The 26,022-nt window shown below is 37.2% G+C and overlaps 3 protein-coding genes across 13 annotated transcripts in view; 1 reads left to right on the forward strand and 2 right to left on the reverse strand.

Moving 5' to 3' along the window:
* SHOC2 (SHOC2 leucine rich repeat scaffold protein) overlaps nt 1–460 on the reverse strand; it is an 80,897-nt gene extending 80,437 nt beyond the window's left edge. The window contains exon 1 of the mRNA XM_043475449.1: nt 289–460. The gene's annotated coding sequence lies outside the window, so the exon portion shown is untranslated. The remainder of the gene's footprint in view (nt 1–288) is intronic.
* Nucleotides 1–16,640, forward strand: BBIP1 (BBSome interacting protein 1). 10 transcript variants are annotated; one of them, XM_043475462.1, is made up of 5 exons: nt 1–143; nt 1,090–1,187; nt 10,820–10,899; nt 12,087–12,159; nt 15,408–16,640. In XM_043475462.1, exons 4-5 carry the CDS (start codon nt 12,114–12,116, stop codon nt 15,572–15,574), a joined length of 213 nt encoding a protein of 70 aa, XP_043331397.1. In that variant the 5' UTR covers nt 1–143; nt 1,090–1,187; nt 10,820–10,899; nt 12,087–12,113; the 3' UTR covers nt 15,575–16,640. The 10 variants fall into 10 exon arrangements, with proteins under 10 accessions (XP_043331397.1, XP_043331388.1, XP_043331393.1 ...); XM_043475461.1 differs by lacking the exon at nt 1–143 and adding an exon at nt 613–997; XM_043475460.1 differs by lacking the exon at nt 1–143 and adding an exon at nt 613–968.
* Nucleotides 16,630–26,022, reverse strand: part of PDCD4 (programmed cell death 4) — a 27,437-nt gene continuing 18,044 nt past the window's right edge. For both annotated transcript variants that reach the window (XM_043475452.1, XM_043475451.1), the window contains exons 7-12: nt 25,005–25,102; nt 23,954–24,068; nt 21,278–21,385; nt 20,941–21,051; nt 20,159–20,298; nt 16,630–17,377 (exon numbers count right to left, since the gene is read on the reverse strand). In XM_043475452.1, the coding sequence (XP_043331387.1) occupies nt 17,317–17,377; nt 20,159–20,298; nt 20,941–21,051; nt 21,278–21,385; nt 23,954–24,068; nt 25,005–25,102 (633 nt within the window). In that variant the 3' untranslated portion in view covers nt 16,630–17,316. The remainder of the gene's footprint in view (nt 17,378–20,158; nt 20,299–20,940; nt 21,052–21,277; nt 21,386–23,953; nt 24,069–25,004; nt 25,103–26,022) is intronic.

The raw sequence follows: 26,022 nt of genomic DNA on the forward strand, positions 1-26,022 counted from the left end.
ACTGTTGACGCTAGGGCAGCCATAACTGATAATGGCAACGGGAGTTTCCTGGCCTCCCGTCTCCTGTGTGACGTAGTTTTCCCTTCGCCCAGACCCACAGTTGCCCTGGGCAACAATTGAGCCTTCAGGGAAGAGAAGCATCTGTAAGTAGGCCCAAAAAAGGACCAAAGGTGACCAGACATCCCATGTAAAACTAGTTAATTCCTATTCCGGACTACCTTCCCGGTTGCGGGATTAGAGAGAGTAGGTTTCCCGGCCCTTATTTTGCTGGGACGTCTGGTCACTTACCTAGGTGGACAGGAGTTTAGGGCTCCGAAAATCCCTGTCTTGCCCGGAAGTTGCATTTGACACTTCTGAATGGGGTCATGGCAGAAAGATAGGAATAGCTTGCGTCCCCCTTGCCCCAGGGAGTACCCATGCTGACAGGAGTCGAGAAGTGAGGTGAGTGTCCCTCGGTTCCGAACCGTGGGTCAGATCCGAGCGGGCCCCCGGGCCCTCGGAGACCGAGAGTCCCGGAGGAGAGCAAAGCTCAGAGTCGCTTCCGCTGGAAGAAGGTTTTCTTTCCGGGCAGACCAGGCGACGGCCCGCCCTCCCTCCGCCCCTTTGAGGCTCCCTCTGGGGCGAGGCCGCTCAACCGGCTCCGCTGGCCTAGCTGCAGCTAGTCGAGACGGGAGGGGCCTGGGTGCGGGCCGCCGGGCGGAGCCCCTAACTCTGACAAAGTGGAGCTCCTGACCACGCCCCCGCAAATTCTGTTAAGTACTTTCACCCCCTGACCTTTGAGGATGGAGAATTCTGGAGCTTGAGGAAATTGTTTTACGTTCCCAGCTACAAAGGAAAAAGATGGTTACCCACCACCGCGGCAACACCTCTAAGTCTTATTTCCCCACTTCCTGTCTTCATATTTTGAATTTTCTCCCTTTGTTTCTCTGGTGAGAGTTTGTAAGCACTGACTGCCATTCTGAAAGAAGGTATACTGTTCTAATCCTGCAAGTCTACGGTATATTAAACAATTTAATGTTTGTGAATATTCGTATCGTGTTAGTTTTACATGACTCTTTACCAGAAGTGTCTCACATTTATCTCATGTAGTTCCTTCTGTAGGTTTGAGTCAACACCTGTCAGTCATCTTCGTAATACCGGGTTGGATACCTAAAGCTGCGGGGGAAAAGGATCAGGAGAACTTTCAGGTAAACTGAAAATTGTTTATATTCGCTAGTCAACAAGGGTGCACACCTACATTCTTTGCTGAATTTCTTTTTATATTCTTAGTACTCATTCTCCAGCCAAAATCGACTATTCTTGTTTCTAACAAGATTAATCACTGAAGCACCAACCTTTTGTGATTCTGTATCCATGTCCTAGTAACCTTGGAAATGTGTATTCAGATTTTCCCCAGCAGGAAGTAATTTCCTCTGAACTTACCTAGCATTTTTCTGAACCTTTTTTATGACAACCATTGTTTTATATAACAGCTGCTTGTTTTCTTAGCTTCTCTGCCTTGCGTGAGTGCTAAGTTGCTTCAGTTGTGTCCAACTCTTTGTAACTGTATGGACTATAGCTGACCAGGCTCTTCTGTCCAGGCAAAAAATACTGAAGTGGGTGCCATGATCCAGGGGATCTTCCCAACCTAGGGATCAGACTCAGATCTCCTGCATTGGCAGCCGGGTTCTTGACCACCAGTGCCACCTGGAAAGCCCAATTTACTCCCAAATAGAATGGTTTGTATCAGATTTATCAGCCTATTGTTTTACCCTGCACATGATATTATTTTGATAAATACTGAAAGATTGAATATCAGGTGTCTCCTGGATGCCCAGTATGCTTGCTAGCAACTTCGGTTTTAGGAAATTTCAGTTTATCAGAATTTCAGCATAGTTCCTGCTACTCAACATGATTTCTTCCCCCAATATTTTATCAAAGAAATATTCATACATTAAAAGTTTAAAGAATGCCACAAACATTCATATACCTATCACCTAGATCCAACAGTTGTTAACACTGTGCCATATTTATTTCATTTCTTCTCGCACACTTTTTGTCATTGAGACATTTGGAAATCGGTTGCAGATGCCTGTTGTTAAGCAGACATCTCTAAAACTCCCAACATGTATTTCCTAAGAACTCTAAAGTTCTCCTGGAAAACATAATATCATTATCACATTTAAGGAAGTTAATAATTCTGTAGTCTTTAGAATCCAGTCTGTATGTACATATGTTTTCCCATTTGACCCAAAAATGTCTTCTGTACCTTCTCCTCGTTGCAAAAAAACAAAACTCAAGATCCAGTCATGGTTTATGTACTGTATTTCGGTATTATAACTGTTTAGCCTTAATCTAGAACAGTCCCCCCATTTTTTCTTGCCATGTGACATTGTCATTTTGAAAAGTTCAGGCCAAGGGTCTTTTTGACTGTCTCCTTTTTCTTATTTCCTGTACATCAGAAGTTGGTCTGGAGGTATGCTTACATTCAATTTAACATTTTTTGCAAGACTACTTCAAAGTAAGAAAACTAAAAGTTTTCATCCTTTTCCAATCATGATTAAATCTTCCTAAATGCAGCTACTCTTACCCATACCATGAACTACTCGTTAAATCCATCGCAGTTCTCAGCATACCACTTTCTATCATGTCCTACAAAGAAGAGTTTAGCATTTAATCCTCCTGTCTATGTAGACTATTAGTACCCTGCACTGGCAACACAGACTGTCTCAGTTCAGTTCAGTTGCTCAGTTGTGTACAACTCTGCAACCCCGTGGACTGCAGCACACCAGGCTTCCCTGTCCATCACCAACTCCTGGAGCTTGCTCAAACTCATGTCCATTGAGTCAGTGATGCCATCCAATGTAGAGTGTATTAGTACCCTGCACTGGCAACATAGACTACCTTTTAATAAATTGTTGCTGCTACTTTGCCTTCACTTGGAGCTGATGCAATGTCATCTAGAACAGAGTGTACTGATGTCAGCATAGTTTCATGAGTTTCATCTCCTGGCACCCCAAGGACTGTTGATGAAAGGTGTTTGGGCCCTGCAATTCAAATACAGATGAATCTTGATGTTATCAAAGCAGATACTGAGGCAAGTACTGGCCATGTGGCTGCATTCCAATTTCGGCAGTGTTATTTTTCTCCCTGAAGTTCTCCTGCAAGTCTTAATTGGTCCTGGTGTTTCTGTGATAGCTTGTTGGTAGCATTCATCAGAGCCTATTAAAAATTGCAAAATCAAGATTATACTTAGCACTTAGTACACGAAGAACATTCTATGTTCAGTGGATATACAGATGTTTGTAGAATTTACTTCATGATCACAAGAGGAAAACTCCCAAGATGGCCAAGCTTATGTACTCCTCCTATCCTAGACTTATAGTTGATCATGAAAGATAAACAGAAGGAAGAAAATTCACTGAGAGGGCAGACACTCTTAGATTGATACAGAATATTTTTAGTCTTTGCATTGGAAGTTAAGTAATGCACTCCATCAGTCACTTTTTTTTGTGTAGGAGAAAATTTGCTCATGTGGGACTATGAAACAGTTTTAAGTTTATTCTAGATTCAGGTAAAGCTAAATAATATACCAATTAAGACCACAGATTTTAGAATCAGACTTGGGTTTCAGGAACAGGGATATTCATTAGCTGATGACTTTGAACAGTTTACTCATTCTGTTTATCATCTATTATACAGAAGTGTAAAACCTCAGGATTGTTGAACAGAATGAGTCAAACACACATAAAATGCATTAGCATATTGTGTAGCACATGGTATATAGTCAGTGTATGGTAGTTATTATTGATAACTTCTAAAGCAGTCCAATCTGAGTATATTGTTGGCATTAAATATTTATTTATTGAATGAATGTATCTAAGACAATGGTTCTCCAACTTTAATGTGGGCAACTTAAAAATTAGAGATTCTAATTCAGTGAATCTGGTGAAGGCTCCAGAAAAATCTGTATTGTTAATAATCATCCAGGGGATTTTGATAAGGTGATACAAGGGTCAGGCTTTCAGAAACACTGAGTAAAGTATCAAACAATTCTTTATTTCCCTTTCTTTGCATACTATTGAAGTAGCTACATCTCTCTGATGCTGAGAATATAAAAGATACTTTTTTTTAAAAAAGGCTTAACCCTTTTTAAAGAGTTAATAGCTAATGTTTTTAGGACCACTTTTAGTACTGGATTTTGAAAAAGCAAAAATTATTAGTAAAAGGCATTTTGCATGAGAAGGACATGTCATTTTCTACTAACTTAACAGTAATGTCTGCTACTGGAGAGTAACAGAACCAATGGCATCATCCAAGTTCGCTCATGAAGAGTAGTTCCTGTTCTTAGGCCTAGGCACGTTCCAGAAGCTAGACTCTGCACATATTATTCACATGAGTCTGGGTTAATTAGCCAAACTGAACATGTTGCAACATTTTTCTACTAGCAGATGCCAGATAGCAAAACAGTAGAATCTGCTGTAGTTTCCAACTACATGACATATGTTATTTGGCATCTCCACTTGAACATTATCAATCCAAATTAAGCACTCTGCTAGCACGTGGTCAGTCACTTGAGTGAGAGAGAGCATTACTACTTTGTATCTGCTGAAAAACACCTTATTTGGGGGCTCCCTCTCACCTTTCTCTCATGCTGGTTTACATTCAGAAATCTAATATGTGTTTGAAAATTTATCTGTCAGTCAACCACACAAGTCTTGCATCAGACAAAAGACAAATTTTTTCATTTTTGTTTCTACCGTTCCTCCCACCCCCATCAACAGCCTGCAGTAAGCATTCAGACATTGAGTTCTTCCTGTGTGCTAGGGCTGGTTAATGGCTTTATATGAATTGTCATTTAATAAAGCATCTAAAGTCGGTGCTGTTATAAACTTTATTTTAGAGATAAAACCGAAGTTTAGAAAATGAAATAATTTGTTTAAATGACTAATTTGACTCCAAACCCTTCTCTCAACTGCTACACTGTCCTCATCTCTTTTTACCACCACCCTACCACTATTTACCATCTTTCCATATCCTTGTTAGGTCATTATATCCACTCACATAGCTTATACTACTGGGCAGCCACCTGTCTAGGCCTCCAGTCCTTTTTACCTTCCACACTCATTGGGTCAGAACTTAATTCATGGTCTTTACCCTTCCCTCCTAGCTTGTCCCTCATCTGTCCTCAACTTGAATTCATACCTGCACCATCTACTCAGTCATGTTAGCTTAAAATCTCAGTCATCCTTGATCATTTTCTTATCACCCAAAGTGGTATTGGGGAATGGTGGAGACTTATATCTCAACTTCTTATATCTTTGAATACCTCAAGTATCTTCTCATACTGTTCAGTATTGCTGATTTTGTTTATATCCTCATCGTCCTTCCTAAGCAATTAATAGCTTCCTCACTCATCACCTTGCCTCTAGTGTCTCTTCTGTTTTTCCTTTTTGTCTAGAATATGTGTCTCAAAAAAAAAAATCATATGTCATATTTCTACTCAAAGCCATCTAGTTAGCTCCCTCCTGTCTATAAAGTTCAAACTCCAAGGTGTGCCATTCAAGGCTGAACATGAACTGGCCTCCACCTGGTTGATCCTACCATGATATGTGCACTGTATGTACATTGTAATCTAGCCATTCCTCCAAGTTTTTTTTCAAGTGCTTCTTTGAGCACCTTGTTCACTTTATCTGGAATACCCTCCCTTTGCTACACAGCCACTTCTTTGGATAGTAAATCCCCATTCATCCTGGAACTAGTTCCAATGTCATGTGTAATAATTATTCCTCAGAGATCACCACTTTGACCTCTCCAGAGCCAAGTTATTCATGGTTTTGGTTTCTTAAGGCACAATAGATATGCTTTTATTAAAGTATGTTGCATTGAATTGTAATTGTTTATTTACAGGTCTCTTCCCCCATCTCACCTCCCCCAGATTCCTCAAGGAGAACAGGTTCTTATCTACTATATCTCCCATGTTTAGCTGTGATTGGTACATTATAGACAATTAGTATGTTGTTGAAAGAAAAACATCTGGATAGGCTAGCTACATAGGATCTCAAACTTCTCTTCTTAATTTTACATTTATTTTCCACTCTGAAGGAATAATTTCCTTGTCACCAAATAGAGCATACTTTCCTACTCCAATCTTCTTTAAAATTTATTTTATTGAAGTATAGTTGATTTACAGTGTGAATTTCTGCTGTACAGCAAAGTGACTCACTTATATATGTATATACCTTCTTTTTCATATTCTTTTCCATTTTGGTTTATCACGGGACACTGAATATAGTTCCCTGTGCTACACAGTAGGGCCTTGTTGTTTATCCATTCTTTATATAATAGTTTGCATCTGGTAACCCCAAACTCCCAGTCTGTCCTTCACCCATCCCACTTCCCCCTTGGCAAGCACAAGTATGTTCTCTGTGTGTGTGTCTGTTCGTTTCATAAATAAGTTCACTTGTGTCGTATTTTAAATTCCACATATAAGTGATATCATATGGTACTTGTCTTTCTCTTTCTGACTTCACTTAGTATAATCATTTCTAGTTGTGTTCATGTTGCTGCAGATGACATTATTTCATTCTTTTTTATGACTGAGTAGTAGTCTATTGTATATACATACCACAACTTCTTTCTCCATTCATCTGTTGATAGCCATTTAGATTGTTTCCATGTCTTGGCTATTGTGAATAGTGCTGCCCTGGACATAGGGGTAAATATGCTGAAAATTTTGTCCTTTGCAACTTATCATAAGTTTAAACTTACGATAACAGTTTATATGTCTATCTGGAAATGTGTAAAAGAGTACCTAATTTTTCTGCCTAGTTTTTCAAAATCTCTTTGGGGTTATGCAAGGATAAAATTTGAGGACCACTAATATGCATTCGTAAGTTTCAGAAGGACACTCTAGTGCTCTTGTCCAGTCCTACTCCCATAATTTAGTTTGGTTGTCATAGTAAATCTAGGTTGGCCCTCAGACTAAATCACCCTAAAGATTTTTAACTTGTTTAAGTTTTATGACTAATTTATGCTATCAATATGTGTATGATTGACTTAACTAATCCTGCCTAGACCTAAGTGCCTTTCAATTTTCACTCAACTTAGTAAAACAACTTAGTTAAATTTTTCATGACAAAAATTTGGTTTCCCTCTGAGTTCTTCTGCATTAATTTTAGACATCTAGCTCAAATGGCTACAAAAGGTTTGCTTCTTTTATCATTATTTGAAATGCATTATCCATCAAAATCATTATTTGTGGGGGAAATTACAAAGTAAAGAAACTGGGGGAGAAGGAAGCAACAGATTATTTTCTAATTACCCAGATCAAAAACTTCAAAAATTGATTGACACTATATTCTCTCAGCATTAAAAATTTGCGTTCTGTTAGTGTAGGAATTTTAACTTTTGCAATTTAATGTTTTGTCTAAAAAAATATGCCTTGACAGTCTATATCATTTTAAAATTTGTCAGAGTACTCCATTGTATGGTTTTTCTATAATTTATTTTACCTATGACATATGCCTGAATGCAGTGTCCTAATGAACATTCTTACTCTTTTATGCAAAGAAATAGAGGGAAACAATAGAATGGGAAAGTCTAGAGATCTCTTTAAGAAAATTAGAGATACCAAGGGAACATTTCATGCAAAGATGGGCTCAATAAAGGACAGAAATGGTATGGACCTAACAGAAGCAGAAGATATTAAGAAGAGGTGTCAAGAATACACAGAAGAACTATACAAAAAAGGTCTTCATGACCCAGATAATCATGATGGTGTGATCACTCACCTAGAGCCAGACATCCTGTAATTCGAAGTCAGGTGGGCCTTAGGAAGCATCACTAGAACAAAGCTAGTGGAGGTGATGGAATTCCAGCTGAGCTATTTCAAGTCCTAAAAGATGATGCTGTGAAAGTGGTGCACTCAGTATGCCAGCAAATTTGGAAAACTCAGCAGTGACCATAGGACTGGAAAGGTCAGCTTTCATTCCAATCCCAAAGAAAGGCAGTGCCAAAGAATGCTCAAACTACTGCACAATTGCACTCATCTCACACGCTAGCAAAGTAATGCTCAAAATTCTCCAAGTCAGGCTTCAACAATACGTGAACCGTGAACTTCCAGATGTTCAAGCTAGATTTAGAAAAGGCAGAAGAACCAGAGATCAAATTGCCAAAATCCACTGGATCATTGAAAAACCTAGAGAGTTCCAGAAAAATATCTACTTCTGCTTTATTTGACTATGCTAAAGCCTTTGACTGTGTGGATCACAGCAAACTGTGGAAAATTCTGAAAGAGATGGGCATACTAGACCACCTTATCTGCCTCCAGAGAAATCTGTACACAGGTCAAGAAGCAACAGTTAGAACTGGACATGGAACAACAGACTGGTTCCAAATCGGGAAAGGAGTATGTCAAGGCTGTATGTTGTCACCCTGCTTCTTTAACTTATATGCAGAGTACATCATGAGAAATGCTGGGCTGGATGAAGCACAAGCTGGAATCAAGATTGCCGGGAGAAATATCAATAACCTCAGATAGGCAGATAACAGGACACTTATGGCAGAAAGCAAAGAACTAAAGAGCCTCTTAATGAAAGTGAAAGGGGAGAGTGAAAGAGTTGGCTTAAAACTCAACATTCAGAAAACTAAGATCATGGCATCTGGTCCCATCAGTTCATGGCAAATAGATGGGGAAACAATGGAAACAGTGACAGACTTTATTTTGGGGGCTCCAAAGTCACTGCAGATGGTGACTACAGCCATGAAATTAAAGGACGCTTGCTCCTTGGAAGAAAAGTTACGACCAACCTAGACAGCATATTAAAAAGCAGAGACATTACTTTGCCAATAAAGTCCGTCTAGTCAAAGCTATGGTTTGGCCAGTAGACATGTATGGACGTGAGAGTTGGACTATAAAGAAAGCGGAGTGCTGAAGAATTGATGCTTTTGAACTGTGGTGTTGGAGAAGACTCTTGAGAGTCCCTTAGATAGCAAGGAGATCCAACCAGTCAATCCTAAAGGAAATCAGTGCTGAATATTCATTGGAAGGACTGATGCTGAAGCTGAAGCTCCAGTCCTTGGCCACCTGATGTGAAGAACTGACTCATTTGAAAAGACCCTGATGCTGGGAAGGATTGAAGGCGGGAGAAGAAGGGGACGACAGAGGATGAGATGGTTGGATGGTATCACCGACTCAATGGACATGAGTTTGAGCAAGCTCTGGGAGTTGGTGATAGATAGGGAAGCCTGGTGTGCTGTAGTCCACCGGGTCACAAAGAGTCAGACACGACTGAGCGGCTGAACTGAAGTAAACTCTTTTATCTTTACACACTCATGCTTTGTTTCTTTAGGGATCACTACTAGTAGTAGAATGTTTGGGTCAAAGAAAATATACATATTTAGTTTTCGTAGATAATACAAAATATTTAAACATACTACAAATTATCCCTCTAAAAATGCTGTACCGACAAACCTGCTCACCAATAGGGAGTGCCCATTTCCCTATATGTTCCCTAACTGTGGATACTTCAGGCATTTTGATTTTTTTGCAATCTCGAAAAACATGACACACACACACCACAAAATGAGACCACAATAATTTTCACTTTATGAGGCCATAATGAAATTCCTATTTAAAGTATAACCACCACAACCCCCAGCACTCTTAAATCCCCTTAAACTATGTTAGTTTCTGTAACACTGCCTTCTAACAGTATTGTTACTCGTTTTTCTCTCTATACACTAGACCGTAAGCTCCAAAAGAGCAAAGGTTTTTTTTCTCTTTTATTCACTAATGAATGGTTCCTGGCACATGGCGGACACTCACATATTTATTGAATTGAATGACGTGACACTTGTATAATATACATGAATTTCATCCATAGCTGGTGTGTTTCCTTCTTGGGCCTATATGTCCCTGGTATTACACACATCTTACCTTACCAGTTAGAAAGTACCCTTGGGGTGGCCACACTCCGTAGGGTACATTACACCAGGCAAAACACCCATGTTTGGCTATTAGCAGGCCACCTGGAGAAGGATAAAAATGTTCTTTCCTACTCTGGGCTCCCTGGGCAGTTGATTATCAAGACACTGTAGGCTTGGCAGTGCCAGCCAACCAACCAACACCTTGCTTATTTTAGCCCTTCCCTTCCTGTTTCTCTCCTGCCAATGCCTGGGGGAACCTCGGAACAAGAATCAGCCCCAGCAAAGTAGACACTCCACCCAGGCAAGTGACGGCACTGATCTCCCCCACACCAGGTCCATCCCACTCCCTACTGGGCCTTTGGCTCCACACCCTTTCCAGTAACAATGACAGCTTAGTCAGAGAACTAAGGTTTCATAGAGCACCAAGCTTCATTGTTTTCCTCAAGCTAGATTTTGGATGTGAGAGGTATAGAGAAGAGAAAGCAAAACATAGTGATTAAATTATGAGTAACTAGAGTTGCTATTCTAAAACAGCTAAGATTTAAGTATTTGCTCATCCACCATTTTAGCATTTTGGTGATTTTAAAAATGGGTGATATAAAAACTCTTAGATGCTATGTACTTCCTTCACATTTGTCAACATTTATAATGTCTATCCTCCCTTTCGGTAGCATATTGTGTCACATTTGCACCAAATAAAGGCTTAAGGAATATTTTCATTGTGCTATCTTTGAGAGGTAAAGTGTTTCTTATATTCAGGCTAGTCAGAGAGCTGCAGTGTTATTACCCTTCAACATAACCTGGATAAAGAAATGATCACTAGTTACCACTGGCAGGCCTAAGTAACAAGAAGGAAAGAATGTGTCAGAAGCAGCAGCCGTTCATTCTAAGTAAATTGCATTTATCTCAGATTCTAGGTAGTGTGATGCGTCGCTTTATTCCTGGTCCATTCCCTACTTCATCTTCCTTCCCAGACAGAGCAGAATAGGGGTAAGTTTTTATGACAGTTCTGGAAAGCAGATAGAGCTTCCTCAGGAACTTTAGATCTTTCAGAATAGGAATTTGAACAAGAGGAAAAGGCCTGGTGGATGGAAAGTAGGAAGCTTTTATAAGGAATGTCAAAATAGTGGTAATGGGAATAAGACCAGCAGCAGCTTCACTTGATTATAACTAATTTGCAGTGGGTGGTAAAGGCAGGCACCAAGCCAGCATCATCACATTATAGATAATAAATCTTTCTTCTGTGGTGGTGTTGTGAAAGATATACAGTAAGTTGCATCAGTGTGGCAGAATATCACAAAATGGCTAGAGAAGTTTCTGTATTTGGAAGGGGATCATGCTAAAAATTACAGTCCAGAACACCTTGAATATACTAATACATAGCATGGCATAAACTGGGATGTAACACTGGAAACATGTCACTAGCCAGAGATGACATACACTGGGATCTGCATAACAAAATACTCACGTGAGGGTATTCACTGGCACTTCAGCATATAGTATTAATATATGTGTGTCAGAGGAAAATAGTAAACTGAAAGCATCCCTCACTTCTGGTGTTCGGGACCCAGTTTCACTTGTGTTGCTTCCTTACAAATTGCAGCTGTCTAGCCAGTAGCTGACCTTTAAGTTGCTTTTTGTCATTAAAGCAAAGGAATTAAAGCAGGAATTGTTTGTTAGCTATTGAAAGAAGTGCGAATGTTAGGCAGTATTTGCATAGTACTACCTCCTTCCCCTAACAGCCTGGCATAGGCCACCTCCCAAATGGTCTTGTCTTTTAACATCACCTACCCCTCAGGAGATGCTATCAGCTGCACCTAAGTCCTTTTGTTTTCCCTTGGCTGCACAGATACCTACTAGATAATCAATTACCTTTGCCTAAAAAACTTAAGCCCTACCAATTTTCACTAAGAGGTGAAAAATTTAGAACATGCAGCCTTCCAGTTACCACCACTACTGATGAACGAAAGTTGACAAGGTCTGCATGCTTACATGAACTATCTCAACCTTGTTTCAATGGAAAGACTCAACAGGTAATTAAAAGAATAATTATGCAAGGGTAGAATGGTTCATTTTCTATACACACTGTGATTTTACTTCTTAAACTACAGTGGAAACATCTCAAGTAATATGCTTTGGGATTTCATTCTTGAATAATATTTGTTTTCTCATTGAAGGACGAGACTGTATCCAACACTTCAGGTATGGCAGAAATGAAGTCGATGTTCCGGGAAGTTCTTCCAAAACAAGGTATCTAAATCACAAATACTTTGGTCATAGAATATTATTGTTTGCTGCTTCAGTCGTTCAATTGTGTCTGACTCTCTTGCGACCCCATGGACTGTACCTGCCAAGCTTCTCTGTCCATGGGATTTTCCAAGCAAGAATAGAGTGGGTTGCTGTTTCCCAATATTATACATATAACAGTGTCATATAGCAGACTCAATAGCTAGACATCTTGTAACTATTTTGTGTTATACATATACCACAGATACTCTCCACTTTTGCTATGCTTTTGTCATGAGTAGTTTGTAAAGGAGTAATCCATTGCTTTTTTGCCCCCGGTAAAAGGATGCAAGATGATGGTTTGTTTCTTAAATGTAGAAATCCTATTATTCTCAAGATTGGCAATAACAAAAAGAAATTTAGTGACAAAAATAGCACCATAATTTACCACATAATACTAAGGTCCGAAAGTGAGAGAAAAGAAACCTGTATCAAACAATGTAACAAAAGCTGAAGGTTTAAGGTAAACATTCAGTAATTTGAATATTCATGTTAATACCATACCTTACTAGGTACTTGATTTTCCGTTTCTTTAATTGAAGTATATAGTGGTTTACAACTATACAAGTGTATAGCAAGTTTTATATACAAGTTATACATACATACTTAATTGCCTTGTTTTTTTCAGATTCTTTTCTCTTATAGGTTATTACAAAATACTGAGTATAGTTCTGGGTGGTATATAGTAGGTTCCTGTAGGTCCTTTTTGTTTAATCTGTTCTATATATAGTAGTGTGTATGTTGATCCCAAACTCCTAAGTTATCCCTTCTCCACCTTTCCCTTTTGGTAACTGTAAGTTTGTTTTCTATGTCTTTTCGGTCTGTTTTTGTTCTATGTTTAAATGTTCATTTTTAGATTCCACATATAAACGATATCTTTATCTGACCTACTCTTCTTAGTATGAAAGTCTCTAGGTCCATCTATGTTGCTGCAAATGGCATTATTTCAGTCTTCTTGATGTTAATATTTCCACACACACACACAATCTTTATCCATTTGTAAGTGGACATTTAGGTTGCCTCCATGTGTTAGCTATTGTAAATACTGTTGCAGTGAACACTGGGGTGCCTTTCTTTTTTCAAATTGCGGTTTGCTTCAGACACATGCCTAGGAGTGGGATTGCAGAACCACATGGTAACTATTTTTAGTTCCTTAAGGAACCTCCATACTGTCCTCCGTAGTGGCTGCACAAATTTGCATTCCCACCAACAGTGTAGGTGGGAAGGTATGTATAACTTGTATATAAAACTTGCTATACACTTGTATAGTTGCTTCTGTGGTGGCTCAGCTGGTAAAGAATCCACCTGCAATGTGGGAGACCTGGGTTCCATCCCTGGATTGGAAAGATCCCCTTGGAAAAGGGAAAGGCTACGTACTCCGTCTTCTGGCCTGGAGAATTCCATGGATTGTATAGACACTACTGAGCGACTTTCACTTTCAACAGTGTGGGAGGGTTCTCTTTTCTCCACACCCTCTCCAGCTTTTATTTGTAGATTTTTTGATGATGGCCATTCTGATTGGTGTGAGGTGATACCTCATTGTAGTTTTGATTTGCGTTTCTCGGATTAGCTTCTTTTCATGTGTCTTTTGGCCATCTGTCTTTTTTTAGAGAAATGTCTATTTAGATCTTCTGCCCATTTTTTGATTGGGTTTTTATATTGAGCTGTATTAGCTATTTGTATATTTTGAAAATTAATCACTTGTTAGTCACATCATTTGTAAACATTTTTCCCATTCTGTAGGTTGTCCTTTTATGGTTTCCTTTGCTGTGCAAAAGCTTTTGAGTTTAACTAGGTCCCATTTGTGTATTTTTGTTACTTCCATTACTCTAGGAAATGTATTCCTCTGTTGTCTCATTTTCTCTTAATTCCTATTTTTATGTATGTGGAAGATTACGTATGTTCCTTGACCTTGGAGAAGTGACCCTCTGTAGGGGATGCTGTATGTCTCCCAGCCTTACACTCTCACCCAACGGTCCAGGGACCAACTAGTCCCAGGAAAGGTTCTGATCTGTTTGTGAATTCAGTTCCCAGGCTGCTGAATGCTAGTTTTCTTGCTTCTGGATTCTACCCCCTGGTGGTTGAGCCTGGTCCAGAGGCTTGTACAGGCTTCCGGGTGGAAGGGGCCTGTGCTTGCCCATTGTCGGGTAGAGCTCAGGCTTGGCTCTCTGACGGACAGTGGTCATGCCGTACCAAGGGGTGTGACTAGAGGTGGCTGTGGGCTCAGGGTCTTTCGAAGTCTGATGGCCGGGAGGGGGTGTTCCTGCTTTGTTGTTTGGCCTCAGGGGTTCCAGCACTGGAGCCTACGGGCTCTTGGGTGGCATCAGGTCTTGGTGCCAAATGGCAGCCTCTAGGAGAGCTCATGCCAATGACTGTTCTCTAGTGTCTCCACTACCAGTGTCCTTGTCCTCACAGTGAGCCACAGTCACCCCACACCTCCCCAGCAGACCCTCTTAAGACCAGCAGGTCTGACCCAGGATCCTATGAAGTCACTGCACTTTTGCCCTGGGTCCCAGTGCATGCAAGTCCGTGTGTGTGTCCTCCAGGAGTGGAGCTGCTGTTTCCCCCAGTCCTGTGGCACTCCCCGCTGGACTACAAGGCCAAGTGCTCTGGGGAGACTCTTCCTCCTGATGCCAGACCCCCAGGCTGGGGAGCCTGATGTGGGACTCAGTCCTGTGGGAGAACTTCTGCAATATAATTATTCTCCAGTTTGTGGGTCACCCACCTGGGGGGTATGGGATTTGATTATATTGTGAGTGTGCCCTTCCTACCATCTCGTTGGGTTTCTTCATGCCTTTGGATGTATCAACAGAGTATCTTTTTTGCTAGGTTTGCATCTTTTTTATTGATGGTGGTTCAGCATTCAGTTGTGACTCTGGTGGGCTTCTACCCTGCCATCTTGTCCCCCTCTTATAAGTATTTTTATGTATATTGTATTTCCGTCAATTCTTTTGTTTTGAAATTCAACATCTGACACAAGAAGTTATGTCCCATGGCAACTTACAATTTTAGGTAGAAAATTCAAAACCTTTCTCATGAACTTTCTAGTATTAAATGGTGCTTTTATATTTTTATATTAAAGATGTGTTACAAGGATAACTATAAGAACAAGAGATTTTAAATGACAGTATATTAAATTTTTTAACTGCAAATCCAAACTACCAAACAGCTGTATTTATCTCACTCTGATTTTTATTTCTTTTTATACTTAGGGCAGTTGTATGTAGAAGATATACCCACAATGGTGCTATGTAAACCCGTACTTTTACCATTAAGATTTATGACTGTGCCAAAACTGGAGAAAATACAGCAAGCAGCACAGGATACAATTCGCCAACAGGAAATGACAGAAAAGGAACAACAGAAAATAACTCACTGAACAACGGCAAGTAACTCACTGAATGATAACTAGCACTTCTACAGAACACCCTACACCTTTCTATTAACAAGAGCTGAAAATAATCTGCATCTATATGCTGAAAACAGTATGTATTAATAAAACAGATAGTATCCCTATAAAAAAAACTCAATTACTAAAATTTGGATTGTGAATTTAAACACTGGTTTGTATTGAATATAAGCAATTTTAAAACTCTGAGACCAGATTTTGTTTTATTTTTAACCCAAGTTTTTCAAACTACAAATTACTGTTACCATTCCTATCAGTTTTCTAGATAACATTCTTAGTTAGGCACAGTGAGTAAATGCAACTTTTATAGTCATCCTGTATATGGTTTTAAAAATTGAACTAAGCTTTTTAATTATACTGACTTTAAGGACTTACCTTGCCACCTTTGTCTTCCAGGTATCAAAACATAATCAAAACCCTAAAAATGGAAATTAATAAGGACTTGAAAGAGCCCATGAAATAAAATGAATATAAATTTGTAAGTTTTATTTCTAAAAGACTGTAGCTAGGCCTGTAATGGGTATGTTCCTAGGAATACCTTTGTAAATTCTGAATATAATTCTTGGTTGGTTTGCTGCAGTTGGTGATAGACAGTTTAAATTAGTATGGACCTTGAGGCCTTGCTGAGTAATTAGGCTCTGCAAAAGAGGTTAGAAATGTGATCTTCCTTTAGATAACTGTTATCGGTAACTACTATTTTCTCATACACTGACTAAATGTAAAACTTTGAGTCTTTGAAGAATAATTTTTATAACACAAGCATTACTTGGTAATAGAACTTAATGATGAAAGGTATATACGTTTAGAAGTTTCATTAAGTTCTAGATAAGATCAAAAACAAGGATGTGTGCAAGTATTTCCCAAGTATAATATTAAAATTATTTATTTACTACTGTACTCTTGTTTTAAAAGTTTGCCAAGAGCAAAGTTTAAATTAAGTAGGTTCAAATATGCTCTTTTATATGATTTAAAATTTGCTGTGGGAAATAAGTTTTTTAAAAGATCTAAAATAAATGCACTCCAAATAAAGAATCAACACTGCTTCACATGTTTTATTTTGTCATACATTCTTCTAGAACTGGGTTCATTTTTCCAGTTTTGTAGAAAAATAAGATGTTCCAGCCACCATTTACTTAACTGTCTAGTCTTTAAGACCAAGCAATATGTTCCCTGGAAAGATGAATAAGTCTCACAACTAGCTCATTTTTTAAAAATTCTTTAAAACAAAGAAATAACTTTTCTTTTTTTTTTTTAACTCCCAAAGCACAGTATTTCAACAGCAGCAGCCAACATGGGGTTTTAGCAGCTTAACTTGACCCCCTAAATAAAGCTTTGTATAAACCAGTGATTTTACTACAAAAACACTGTCCTTGAAAGAAAGGAGTGGCAGTCAGACATCAATGCAAAACTTGGAATGATTAGGTCATAAACATGGCACTTAGAAAAGGTAGCTTATGAGAATATCCCACTTAAGAAGTGGTTACTTTTCTGTCCCTCCTTTACACCGTCAAATTTAAAAAAAAAAAAGAGAAAAGAAAGAAAAAGAAAAAAACACGTCCTTTAAAAATTTCCCTTAAATGTAAGTTTACAAAATTTCAGACATGCCTTGTACCCAAAACAAGTGCTTAAAAAAAAAAAACCTGTGCTAACAACTCTTACAATTCAGATATATATATTTTTTATAACATCTAAGACTGCAAGAGTTCACATATTCAGTAGCTCTCTGGTTTAAGACGACCTCCATCTCCTTCACTTACAAAACGTTTTCTACCCCTGTAATGAAAAGGAAAAAAACATGTAAACAGATACAAATTTTGACTATAGTCAATTAAAATAATTAAAAACTGCATCTTTGTCAATAACTTTTGAGGAGTTTGTCATTGAAATTTTAAAATGTCAGCATGCCCAAGTCTTTTGAAAAGACCTTACCGGTTACATATCCTAGAACATACCAAATGAATTACTTAATCTGAGCATTAAAAACAAAAGCTCACTTACTGAAATAAGTTCATTGGCCAAATGAAGTCATGTAAGAAAAAAAATACAAATATGGCAAACATTTTGCTGTTTGGAAATTTAATAAAAACACACATCAAAATTATTGTGGGTTTCGTTCCAGACTGCCACAATAAAGTGAATCACATGAATTCTTTGGTTTCCCACTGCATATAATGTTTATATAATACTGTGGCCTGTTAAGTGTATAATACCATTATGTCTAAAAACCCAATGTACATACAATAATTTAAAAATACTTTATTGAGGAAAAATGCTAACCATCATCCAAACTTTTAACAAGTCTAATCTTTTTGCAAGTTGAGAGTTAAAATACTTTGAGAACTACCAAACTGTGACACACAGACATAAAGTGAGCAAATGCTGTTTGGGAAAATGGCACCAACAGACTTGTCAATGCAGGGTTGTCACAAACTTTTGTTTTTTTAAAAAACAGTATCTGCAAAGCACAATAAAATGAGACATGCCTATATTTCTACTATGTTATTAATATTATTTGAAAGCTAAACATTGAACCAAACGAAACACCAACATGATTGAGAACTATGAAAACTACAGCTACAGAACCTATCAAAATATCTGTTTTTAAATGGTTTTTAATTTTTTCTCAGATACAGAAAAGCCATAACCTGAATGTGGAAAAACAGAGTCCATTTAATTCCTGTATATACCCCATTTTGAACTTTCTGCCATTTCAAACTCAAGATGCCTTCCTCTATAATATGTAATCACACAATTAGCTAAATGTAGTAACAACAGCTCAAAAGGAACAGTCACAGCAGCTGAAAGCAGTAAGTGCTCAACATAGCTTGGGCAGAATTGGTTCTTATTTCTTCTCCGACCCTAGACCAATATGCACAGGCATTCAAGGTCACACACAAATGTGCCCTTTGCCCAAATAAGCAAAAAAACAGAGGATAAAAAGTTAAAGTTGTATGGAATTCACAGAAAGTTTAGACATCTCTCCAAATGATCCTTGAAAGTAAAGCCATAATAGAAATCATTAGTTAAGACTTTTGAATAGAGGCTGAAAAACTTTAAAAAAAAGTGACAGTGAAGTCGCTCAGTTGTGTCCAACTCTTTGTGACCCCATGGACTGTAGCCTACCACGCTCCTCTGTCCATGGGATTTTCCAGGCAACAGTACTGGAGTGGGTTGCCATGTCCCTCTCCAGGGGATCTTCCCAACCCAGGGATCGAACCTGGGTCTCCTGCATTGCAGGCAGACACTTGACCGTCTGAGCCACCAAAGGACAGTGCCAAAGTGTTGACTCCTTTTCATATTAAGGGATATTTATGAAAGGGGTATGTATTACAGCTGTATTTTCCTGAACATAAAGGCTTCATACTATAATAAGAGGAGATCAAGGGTGGAAATGAAGCAGCAAGTAGCAAAAAGCCTTGCCAAAGTTGACAGTTTATACTGAGGTACACCACTTGGCACATAATACATAAATACTGTCATCACCAAGTAGAAATATACATTTTCAGACATTTTTATCAAAGCCATTAAAATCTATCTCCACCATTATCTTTTCCTTCTCTCTTAATTGTTTCTGAACTTTGTAAGCAAAGGACAGTCAAGTATTTTTTTGAGATTTCTCACAAGGCACTTACATAAAAGTATGCAAAGTTTGAAATTTCTTCAGAAAAAAATTACACAAATTTAAAATATACATAAAGGAGACCCACACAAGAAGTTTTTTCGTTGTTTTAGTCGCTTTATGTTTGACTCTTGCAAGCCCATGGACTGTACCCTCCCAGATTCCTCTGTCCATGGGATATCCCAGGCAAGAATACTGGAGTGGGTAGCCATTCCCTTCTCCAAGGGATGTTCCCGACCAAGGATCGAACCCGCTTCTCCTGCATTGCAGGCAGATTCTTTACCACTGAACCACTTGGGAACCAAACAAGAAGTTTAGCTGTTACTAAACTTATGTCTACTACAATATAAACTTAAGCTTTAACAATAACAAAAAACCCATCAACTCCTAAAGAGTGTGATCCTAGTAGCACATATACCTCCAAAGAATCACACACACACACTTTCTAGAGAAATAAAATGCAATCAGCCCCAATTCTCCATTCTGTGATGGATCAAAAGGAACCTACATACAGAATAGGAATGAGCATAGACCTTTAAAGGCAGAAAAAGTCTGGATCCATCCTTGGCTTCTACTATGTATAACCTTAGAAAAGGTACATTACACGGTCATAAGCCTCAATTTTTTCATCTTACTGGTAATATCTACTCTGAAATAATATTGAAACTACTCAGAACAGAGTCTAAGACACACGTTTTGTTCCACAAAATTAGCTTCTTTCCAGTGAATGGGGCTTCATAAACAGTCCTGTACAAATTTACAAGAGAACAAAATAAGCTTCACACTTGCTTCTCCACAGACTCAGATGATTTTCCACTCATGGGTGACTAGAGGGAAGATACTATTATTTTTCAGACAGACAGAATGACAGAAAATTAGCTTAACCTTCTTAAGCACCTCAGTCAGTATTTGATGTTGAGAAAGTAATAAAGTACCTTGAAGGACAAAGATCTCGGAGTTGTTTGGAAATTATTCCAGCCTGAAAACAATCTTCTACAAATCGCTCAAGCACAGAGTATGAATGTGGAACATCCAGATTAATGTCCGGAATTTCATTGTAAATTCTCTCATAACCCTGGAACAATGAAATTATATACAGAATTATTAGCTCATATAAAATACATAATGCATATAACCCATCACTGTTATCAAGCTATATTTAAGTCCAAGTGTTCATATTAATTAGACTGAAGTCAGATCTGAACCTTGAAAAGTACAGAGTTAAGTACATTTGTTACAGAATATTTAAAACTGTTCTCTCAAAAGAGCTTTTGGCAGACAATGGACGTTGGATATATTTCTCTATCTACTATAATACATTTACTACATTTTAAAAAAATAAAAGGCAAATAAGAACCTCACCAACATTTTAATAACAATGCATACAATAAAATAGGACTAAACCAACTACTTCTGTTAAAAGTTTGTTTCTCTCTAGATATAAACAAATGACCATATCTTAGAACTCTTGAGGAAGAACATACACACACACATATTTTTTAAAATTTAGATTTAAAAAAAGACTGACATATTTACTACTTCCCAGGAAATGGCTGTAAGAGGTTCAAACATAAACAGTACCATTAAAAAATATGGAAAAAGGCATAACATTACAAAAGAAACCAGAAAGAAAGTTTCATTGACACTTCATAGTCTGTATTCAAGCATACAAAATTTAAGATACCAGCCTAAACATGGTTCAAAATGTTATACTTACTCTTTTCATTTGGTCTAGAGTAATGGTGGAAGATTTCCAAAGAGATTTTAATAAATCCAAAATCATCTTAAATGTACTTTCTCCAGTTGACTCTAAAACCATTACAATGGCCTAAAAATTGAATAAATGATTGAATTATTGCTCATTTTCTGTAAGAAACTGCTCCTAAAATCTGTTAGATCTCTTTTCTCTAATATGTAACCATAATCATTAAAAATTATAAAACTCTCCCTTAATATTGTAGTTTTTTAAAATGTCCATTATTAAAGAAGCATTAAGTCTCTGTGGTACAAAAAGGAACACAATAATTCTCCTTGGAATGTCAAAGTAATCTTACTTCATATACAAGCTCATGGTGAAAATGAGGTACTTCCAGTTCCTTAAGGCAATGTTCAGCTTCAGACATGTCTCCAGAGAGTAAATACTCTTTCAGCAGCATATCAATCTATCAGATTTAAGAATTGAGATGTGTTAGTTCTTGATTTTTGAAAAATTCTGCTTTGCCTGAAGGATTTATTTACCCTCATCTCAGTATATTACATGATAAATAAATAGGTCACAAACAGTTGTCTAGTAGTCCTGACATAACAGAATTTTTTCACAACTGAAAAGCAAATCATAAAGGGAATAATGCAGTGTTCTGGTGTGCTTTTATAATCACTGAGATTGATGAGTAGACATGTGTATGGCCTGAGCTGTGAACATAATGCTTCAATGCTCCCTGTAAAAAAAAAGAAGTCACTTTAAATACCACTAGAGGGCACTAACTGAAGTCTCAAAATGACTTTAAGGTGGCACACTTATTTCCACCAGGATGATCTTAATATTGCAATGGCAGCCAAAAAATGAGAGATAATAGGGCTTTACTAGACAGAGCAAAGATTCTCTAAATACTGTTCTCTTTCCTCTAAAACTGAAAATTTGAGGCCCATTATTTAAAACGCTCGTTAGCAATTCAGCTTCCAGTTACGGCTAAGGAGGACAAGTCCTGACTCTGTTTAAAGTCACACAAGAATATCTACAGCTCCAGAAAAACAGAAAGAAGATAAAGTTTTTCAGCACAAGAACTTCAACTGGGAATGTTCTCCCCTATACAATGTGTGTTAAAATCATCTTTGCACCTAGCAGGCACTCGAATGTTAGCTGACTGAATAAAATAATCTTATTTACATATCTTCTACTTCCAAATTCTACAACATATTTCCGTAAAAAATAAAATCTGATCAACAGAATACAGATTGATGAATAATTCCTATTATGCTCTAGGAAAATAAATATTTAAAGCATGGAACTTTTAACTTTGTTATATAAAGTATTTAAATGTTTCCCATTTGGTTCCATGCATTTTTGAGAATGATAAATACATGTATATATTTCTAAAAGTCCTCTCTGTCCAACTCATCCTTCCATATAAAATAAATGAATATCCAAATTTTGTCAACCTCAAACTCATATATTGGTAGTTTTATTTCAGTTTTTATGTTGACTAATTTTTGTTGAGACAATTCACATACCATTAAATAGTTTGGCAGTTTCTGAAAATACTAACTTTGACAAGCATTATCATCCTAGCAATGTTGTCTTTCAGTCCATAAATACGGGATACTTTTCTATTTAAGCCTTATTTCTTTCAAGAGTGTTTTATCATTTTTAGTGCAGAAGACTTGCACTTCTTTTATTAAATTTATTCCTTTATATTTAATTTTTATGCTATTATAAATGCAGTTGTTTAATTTCATTTCAAATCATTCATTCATTGCTAGCATACAGAAAATCTACAGTTAAATTCTGTATGCAGATCTTATATCCTACAACCATGGTGAATTCTTTTATAACAGTTTGGTATTTTTGGTTTTTTTGAGGATTCACTTGGATTTTCTGTATACAGATTATGTCATCTGGGAATATAGATAGGTTACTTCTTTCACATGAAAAGACTACACTCAAAAATCAGAAGCACATGTACTATATAAATCTTCTAATTTTCTTAAAAATCCTCAAAGAAGAAGAGTAAAACACATCTTTGGTTTCTTAATATAGAATATCATTTTGCTGCCAGAAAAAAAATCCATAGACAGTAATCTGGTATTAATGCAAAAATCAATTACTTTTTCTTTTAAAATATGCATTTGTTGCCATTCAGTCACTTAGTCATGTCTGACTCTTTGCGACTCCATGGACTGCAGCACGCCAGGCTTCCCTGTCCTTCACTATCTCCCAGAGCTTGCTCAAACTCATGTCCCTTGAGTCAGTGATGCCTTCCAACCACCTTGTCCTCTCTCATGCCTTTCTTCTCCTGCCTTCGATCCTCCTGCCTTCAATCTTTCCCAGCATCAGGGTCTTTTTTAATGAGTCGGCTCTTCACATCAGGTGACCAAAGTACTGGAGCCTCAGCTTCAGTCCTTCCAATGAATATTCAGGGTTGATTTCCTTTAGGATTGACTGGTTTGATCTCGGTGCAGTCCAAGGGACTCTCAAGAGTCTTCTTCAACACCACAGTTCAAAAGCATCAATTCTTCAGTGCTCAGCCACCTTTATGGTTCAACTCTCACAGGTAGTGAACTTCCTTATAAAAATTCTACCACTCTGATCTACTCTAGTGTTCATAATGCATAACATAATCTGAGACCATCCAGTTTCAAACTGCGGTTATAAAAATGGACATTTAGTGATTAACTACAATACAGAAACTCTTACTTCAAAACTTGAAAGTTTTTAAATACCAAGAAAAAAAACTTCAGGTATTCTGCTAAGGTTCCTTCATAGCTTTCTTCACGAAAGTCACTTTAACTTAACGCAGTCTTATTTTTAAGTCAGGGAAATGGTAAAAATTTAATGATTATATGATCATGGTATAATTTATAGCAAAAGGGCATAAAACCATATATATAAGGATTATTCAGTTTTTCACTTGCAAGACTGAACTTAATTTTTGTCCACAAAACACCAGCTAGAGGGCATGTTTATTTCCCTAAAGAATACATATAAATTAAAGACAATACCCTATAGTTACCTCTTTAACCAGGTGATTAACAGACTGCTGCCCACCTCCAGAGCCCCAAACACTGTCTTTGCGCTTTCCACCTTTAGACATACTCAGGAGCACAGTAGCCTTGTCCAGAGCAGCTCTACAAAAACAAATAAAAAACAGTTAATTTTGACATATGAACATGCTTGAGATTCACCAAATTATGGATAAAGTTCAGGGAAGAGGGGGTAGGCCTATATACACTAAAAGCTTTTGCATTATAACATAAAAGCAACCTGAAGTTAAGAATCTCTTAAAATACTATTTTTCAAAATAAAAAGCTGGGGGGGGGGAAAGCTTGCTTCTCATATTAATAGTCTTTCACACACTTATTTCCATTTCCCAGTCAACAGAACTCTAATGTTATTACAAAATAATTGATCTACACTGAGAAGAAACATTTCACCTAAAATGAACTTTTGTATATATTCATACTTTCCCACCAAGGCAACTATTACACTGTGACCTGAAATAGTTCCAGAAAATTAGTATCTATACCTATGAAAACCTAAGTTCTAGGAAGTTATGAAAAATTATAGAGCATAATTCCCAAATAACACATTTAGCTTATAGTTATGCTAAAGAACAAAAGTGAGAAACATTTTTTCCTAAGATTTCCATAGCAAGTAAATATAAAATTGAAAATACACTCTTTTGTTAATGTTGTCCATCTTATTAGAAGATTAAATAATTACAGAATATTAAAACCTGAAGGGACCTTAAAGAACATTCTAAGTCCTAGCCTTTCATTTTATAAATAAGGAAATTGAGGCAGAAAGAAAAGTGGCTTGACATAAAGGTAGGTAATAGTTTAGCTAAAACTCTGCATATAATATATTTGCAGAAATATATAATGCAGAACTTCTGCATTATAATACTGTCTTTCTGTTCTACTGTAGCAAGAAACTCTCAATTTTAATTACACATAAATGACACATATCCACAATTTCTGATTAATTTAAGTGTCATTTCAACAGAATCCTGCAGAATTTTCCCCTATTTTGAAAGTTATAAGTAGAAAAATTAATTTACTTACCTAGCTTGTACACAATCTACAGTTCCTTTGTAACTATCAATATAGGTATTACATAATATTCCATCTCCAACAGCTCTAGCAATAAACTGGCCCACCAACTATAATAAAGAAAAAAAAAGAGCCATATAAAAAATCTAAAACCTTTATAGGACACAGTTTCTAAACACATAAATGATGAAGACTGGTTGAACTACACAGTCAATACCTAAGACATGCTGGAATATTCAGAAAACATCATTTAGCACCTACTAATTATGCTTAGCATACACTCCCCACATCTTAACCTTCAATTTAAGTGCTGTGAGGCACAAAACATCTGTTTTCCTCACTACTGAATCCCCAAACTTGCACACTGCCTGAGGCATAGCATACATGATCAAAAATATTTGCTAAGTTAATGACTTAACATTAGTCAAGAGAAACCACTCTTCTGGGGGGAAAAAACTTGGACTGTGGTCTCTCAAACACCTGTTTGAATAAAAGAGTTTATCTGAGGGGGTAAAAGTGTGTAAATATTTACCTGAAAGTATGTTCACAGCATCATTTATGAAATAACACTGGAAACTGAGTGTCTAACAATAATCGTGTGGTTAAACGGTATATATGTAAGATAGGTACACTATATGGACAAATATGTTTACCGCATTTTTATGAGCGTAAGAAAAATCAAGTTTACAAAGTAGCATATACACCATGATTCCACCTCTTATTAAAACAAAAAAGGTAAGGATATATAAATATTGTACACTGACATATATCCACAAAAAGTAGAATGGAAGATTTAATACCAAAATGCTAACAGTTAACAGTGGCTATTTTTGCTCGCCTTTCTTTCTTCTGGCTTTTCCTTATTTTTCAAAATTTCTATAATGACTATTGTGTACAGTTTCTTAAGTATTGGTACTGGTATAAAAAAAAAAGTTCATGTTTGAATCACAGTTCAATACTAACACAGACTGACTTACTGTCTGTCACAGGAAAAACAACAGAAATAGCATTTAGGTTAACCTACCTATAC

This window comes from Cervus canadensis, chromosome 8 (assembly GCF_019320065.1).
Source record: "Cervus canadensis isolate Bull #8, Minnesota chromosome 8, ASM1932006v1, whole genome shotgun sequence".
Taxonomy (NCBI): domain Eukaryota; kingdom Metazoa; phylum Chordata; class Mammalia; order Artiodactyla; family Cervidae; genus Cervus; species Cervus canadensis.